The sequence below is a fragment of the Microtus ochrogaster genome, linkage group LG9 (assembly GCF_000317375.1).
Source record: "Microtus ochrogaster isolate Prairie Vole_2 linkage group LG9, MicOch1.0, whole genome shotgun sequence".
Lineage (NCBI taxonomy): Eukaryota > Metazoa > Chordata > Mammalia > Rodentia > Cricetidae > Microtus > Microtus ochrogaster.
The window spans coordinates 9,926,237-9,932,040 of record NC_022034.1 but is presented as its reverse complement, the minus strand read 5'-3'; the positions used below and the strand labels follow the sequence as shown (position 1 = coordinate 9,932,040).

General features: G+C 47.0%; 1 protein-coding gene across 1 annotated transcript in view; it reads right to left on the bottom strand.

The window, feature by feature from the left end:
- The window catches only part of Slc22a2 (solute carrier family 22 member 2), a 41,356-nt gene that overhangs the window by 15,051 nt on the left and 20,501 nt on the right, over window positions 1–5,804 (bottom strand). The window contains exons 7-9 of the mRNA XM_013352303.2: window positions 3,400–3,614; window positions 2,016–2,124; window positions 1,337–1,449 (exon numbers count right to left, since the gene is read on the bottom strand). Of these exons, the coding sequence (XP_013207757.2) occupies window positions 1,337–1,449; window positions 2,016–2,124; window positions 3,400–3,614 (437 nt within the window). The remainder of the gene's footprint in view (window positions 1–1,336; window positions 1,450–2,015; window positions 2,125–3,399; window positions 3,615–5,804) is intronic.

Here is a 5,804-nt window from a genome sequence, read left to right as displayed (position 1 = left end):
AAATTTGGGACAATCTTTAAGTTTGCTGTAATCTTTGATATAAAGCTCTGTCCTTTGTGTCCTCCAGGGGAAGGTGAGGTGGGGCAAGGGACCACACTACTTCACAAAGGCCTAGACTTAGACTTGCTAAGTAGTGGTTGCAGAAACCTGGAACCCGTATTTCTGTCCAGAAATGTCCTGCTGACCCCTTAGACACCACCTACCAAGGATCAGGCATCTTTAAATCCTGCCTGGGGAGAAAGAGTTGGGGTATGGTGGGCACTTTCTGAGGAGGAAGGAGGCTCCAGAACAGGCCCCCTTAGCCAGTGTTTGGGAGTCAGAGATTTGGGGCACGTGCCCCCTGTCTGTGGGCCTGGTAGCTCTGGTTATCCCAGGGTAAAGAGCCCTGGTGTTATCAGCGTTGGCCATCTTGCTAGCATGATGAAATATGGAGGAACTCATTGGGTCTGTTTTGATGGAAAATTATAGCAACAGCTTGAAGCATTCATTAGCAGGTCTTCTGGCAAGGGAAGGAACGGATCAGGGTAAGTGGAGGGGGCAGAATCCAGCTCCAAGAGAGCAGTGTTGGGTGCATGGAGTCCAGGGGAGAAGTCAGTGTGGTGTGCTCTGGGGAAAGGGTGGTTTTAATGAAGTCTGAAAGCCTCCCTGCAGATCTGAAAGCAAACAGAAGTGGTGCCCTGAGTTACCCTGGGCACTCCAGTTACCCTGGGCAGGTGAACAGAAGCCTGAGTCTGTGTCCACAGCCATCCCTGCAGGAGACACAGACAAGCAGCTGCTCGCTAAGCTGCAGTTGGGCCAAGGGCAGTGCCAGTGATTGGATGGTGACGCCCAGGGTCTTTCAGATTCTGTGATCAGCAGCTGATAGAGGCCGGCCTACTCTACCCACTAGCAAGGGAGGCTACAGAGCAGTTGGGTAACCCATATGAGCTCCTGGCTCCCCTGGCAGTAGCAGAAGGGGCCATGCATGCCATGCCTCATCCTGAACTCTATTGGGAAAGGTGGGTGGGGGCTCTGTCTTGCGGACACGTTTGTATTAGTTGTGAATTCCGTGTTATCTGGGTTTTGAAATTTTAACCGTCTTTGAAGTATGAAGTAAAAGTGCTTTGGGAATGAAGACAGCAAGGGTTTGTTCTTTTACAGATCTGAGAGGGATGGATATCACCAGTTAGGGAGTTGGGGGTGCTTCAGGGAGATGTCTTTCTATCTCATTTTGCCTTCAGTTTATGCTTCTAAGGTATCAGTCCCATAGCCCAGTGTTAGTGCTGGCTTGGGAGCATTAAAATAATACTAATAATATTGCCGATCACTAGTAATTAAACCCATGGCGATTTCTCACCAAATACCACCAGTGGGAACTCCAGCCAGATGTCGGTGAGACGGTAGACCAGGAAAGGCGTGATGATGCCACCAATGTCACACATGGAGGAGCAGACAAGGACGCCGAGATTCCTAGGTCACAGAAACCTGATTTAGTCCTCTAACTTCTCATGGGGCAGCAATCACCTCCCACGGTACTCCTAGATAATTCCTTTCCCCAACCATTAGAGTCTGAGAGCAGAAAAACGTCAGTTCTGTTCATTTCCATGTGCAGAAGGGACACGTGTGCATACCCTCACCCATGGTTGGTTGTTTTTGTTTGTATTAGCCTTCAGACCAGAGAGGGAAGGATTTCCGTCTATCACGTGACTACCCATGCCATGTCTATGGTTTACATACACCTACTCAGCTGCTCTGGTCATGCTCTGCATGGTAATCTTGCTCCTGTGCCCTGTGGCTTTGGGGATACTAACTGTGAACTGCTGATTGTACGCCTAAGTGTGAACCGCTGATTGTATACCTGAGTGTGAACCGCTGATTGTATACCTGAGTGTGAACTGCTGATTGTACACCTGAGTGTGAACCGCTGATTGTACGCCTGAGTGTGAACTGCTGGCTGCTTCCTTTGAACACCCACATGTCCCCCTGTGCTTTGAGAAGCCAGACTGTCTAGCCCAAAGCTATGCATTCCCACTCACCTGATGTACGTGGGGTACAGCTCAGCATTGACCAGGCAGACCATTTCGTAGGCCATGGTGATGCCCATTCTACCCAGGCATGCGACGGTGACTTTCAGCCACTGGAGATCTGAGGGGAAAGCCAGCACTCAGCCACTCTGCATGCAGTTCCAGGGGGGGCTTGTGAGGACAAACTCTACATTGCAGAATGAGACAGGGAAGCAAGAATAGTCCTCTACAGACACGAGGTAAATGAGGCAACCTCTGCAGGTCTGGATGCGCTAACCTTAGATGCAGTTCTGTTTTGCATGTGCACGCATGTATGTGTGTGTGGATCAGAGGTGGATGTCATGTGTCCTCTTCAATCAGCCTGTGCCTGCTATACAAGGCAGGACTGTTCCCTTGAACCCAGAGGTCACCGATCCTAGCAGACTATCTCGTCAACTCACTCTAAGGAACCCTATGTCTTTGCCTTTAAGTGCTGAGATGGATCCGAGCCTGCGGACATTTTTGTGGGTTCTGAAGTCTGGTCCTCATGCTAGCACAGGAAGTGTTTTACCCATGGAGCAGTCGCCCCAGCACAAATAGTCTCTCTCTTTTAAACGTGGAGCTGGAGAGATGGCTAAGAACACTTGCTGTTCTTACAAAGGCCCCAGGTTTGTTCCCTGCACCAGCATCATCCACAACTCCCTGCAACTCCAGCTCCAGGGAATCAGACACCCTCTATGCCTCCATACGCACACCCTACATACAGACACACATAAAGTACACACATATATAAAAGCCTTAAAGCAAATTTAAAAAGTGTAGCTTAGGTTCACAGCAAAATGAAGAAAGTACAAGTTTGCCACAGTTCCCCTGTCCACATACATACGGCTGCCCCCATTCACAATATTCCTCTCCACTAAAGAATCCGCACTGGTAAGTGGTGGTCATTGCTGACCCAAGGAGCTCTCAGTGGGTCTGGACACATGCACAATGCCATTATGTCACGCAGAGTGTTTTTCCTCCCCTGAAAGTCCTCTGCCCGTGGCCCTTTCCCCTCTGCTCCTGGACAATCCTGATCTTTCTGTTGTCTCCATAGTTCTGCCTCTAAGGTTTTATAACTTTCTACCGTCATAGAGGTTGCCCCAGCTAGCCAGCAAAGTGAAGTGTGGGTATAATGGAAGTGATTACTGGTCTATGACAGCCTCAAATGAAGCTCCAGGTGGCTAAAAGAATTGTTTCACGGGCTTTTGCCTCTTTCCTCAAATAAACATTTTATGAGGAAAGACAAAATAATTGCTGATGGTGTGTGAATTTTCTCATCTACAGTGAAGGACTAGACAGAGATCAAGGGAATCACTAGAACATTCTAGGGCAAGGCTTTGGTGAGTTCCTCAAGCTGTCTGATCTCTGAACTTACCATCGGGGATAAAAACCGAAGCTAGACAGGCCGCTCCCGCCATCATATTTGACGCAGCCCAGGGATAGCGGCGACCAACCCTGTCTATCGTAAGGATGATAATGAAGGCAGCTGGGAATTCCACCAGGGCAGAGTAGAAGAAATCCAGGTAGATGTTGGCCCCCGCGAGGCCCATGTGCATGATGAGGCCCTGGTAGAGAACAGAGCTCGTGAACCTGAACAGAAAGGAGAGCCGTGGTCAGGCTGAGCACAGGGCTCACGCTACTGGGGGGAGGGGCTCGCTACTGCGGGGAGGGGCTCCGGGAAGATGAAGAGCTGGCGGTGGGGGGCCTTTTCTCTGGCATCTCATCTGCTCAGTTGTTTTTATACCCACTGTTTTACTGTGGTGGATGGGACATGGAGACACAGAAACCTGGAAACCGTTGGGGGACAGCTCATTCATGGGTCCAATGAGAAGGTGAGAGTCTTGGAGTAATTTAGTGGAATAATAGCAATGGCTGTCATCATAGCTCAAGGCTGTCAATCATTTTTCTCTTTGCTTATATTTATATATTATTTGTGTGTGTGTATGTATGTATGTGTGTGTGTGTGTGTGGTATGTGTGTGTAAGTGTTCCTGTGTAGGTGAAGGTATATGTATAAGTCAGAATTGATACATTTCTCTCTAATTTTTTCCACCTCACTTTTTTGAGATAGGGTCTCTCACTGAACCTGGAGATCCTGATTTTCTAGGCTATCTGTCTGTCAAGCCCCAGGGATCCTTCTGTCTACACCTCCCAGGACTAAGATAACAGGCACATGCCTTCAAACTCAGCTTTTTATGTGGTGCCAGGAATCCAGACTCAGGTCCCCAGCTGGAATGGTGGTTTTACTCTGAGCCTCCTCCCAGCCTCTTTATGGTCTTCTAAAACATTTTGGGTGTAAAGACTTGACCACTTAATTCAAACTTCATGAACCTGAAGACCCAAAATATGCAGCCTCCCTTCTCAAAGGTTTCCTCCCTGGCCTGAGGCAACTAGCCTTCTGAGAGGGTTTCTAATTTTGTTAACTTAACATAATGGAAAATCTGAGGCTGTCAGGCAAGAGTCAGTATTCAGAGAGGGAAAGGGGAAGGCGGTCAAAGGTCAAAGCTGCCTGTGCCACGCAGGACAGTGACAAGTGTGGCTTTTGCTAGTGAGGGCAGATTTTCTGCAGCCACTGTGAGGGGCAGTGGTCCCTGTTGGGAGATGACTTCCTCAGAATGGGGGTTCTCATACTGACGTGCATGCCAGCCCTGAGAAGCTCCGGTCGCTGTGGTGGAGAGCCAGCGCTGTCTTCCTCATACACCCCTAGATGTATCTTTGTTTGTTTATTTTTTCCTCCCAGGAAAAAGGGTGGGGGAGGCCTTTCTTTACTAGCTCTGCACATCTGTAGAGATCTGTACTGAGGGTCAAATAATCTATATGAATACTTCTCATTTTGGATTATGTATTAGAAACACCTGAAGTGTTCAAACAAACAAAAACCATACTGGTTGCTGGGCCACAGCCAGGGCTACTTAAATATTTTTATACTCTCAACTACTTTTCACCCAAGACACTTTTTTGACACTCTGTGTATACAGGTATATAAAATAGGCATACAAATCAATATTTACTGATAGTCATAAAAATTATTTAAAAATAATTCTTCGATCTCTATATAATTTTCAAATTTATTCAGATTAAAGTAAATGTATATATTAATGATATGGATATGCATGCTTATTTTTAAAAATACTTATTTTCAGTTTGTGTGTATGGGTGTTTTGCCTGCATGTAAGTTTACTAGGTGCATGCCTGGTGCTATGGGGCCAGAAGATGGTGACCAATCTCCTTTTTAAAAATTGTTTTTATTTAACTATATATTTTCCTCTTCTCCCCCCTCCTACCCTCTCCCATGATAGCTGATCTCTTGAAACTGGAGTTACAGGCAGCATGAGCTGCAGTGTGGTGCTGGGAACTGAACCTGTGTCTCCTACAAGAACCACAAGTGGTTTAACCATTGAGCCGTCTCTCCAGCCCCATATTTATTTTTATGTAAATAATTAAATACTGAGTATCAGATGCCGCAGGACAGAGTGCATCTTCAGTATTTTTCAGAACTTTGATACTTTATGCTTTTATATTTTTGTAATTGTCAGTCCAAAGAATGCCACTCCATATAAACACATAGCACAAAACAGCAGGAGCAAGGCTAGGACCACTTCGTAAATTATTGAAAATTCTGTCCGATCTCAAGCAGGATTCACAGTTGTCTGGAGACAATGAAATTCGTCAATATGCTCTCTGTGGGCTACGTATCAGCATCCTCTGTTGATGCTAGGCTGGGAGAGGTGATAATCTGAAGGTGTGCTTCTTCCCCTCCTTAATGTGGGTGACCGTCATC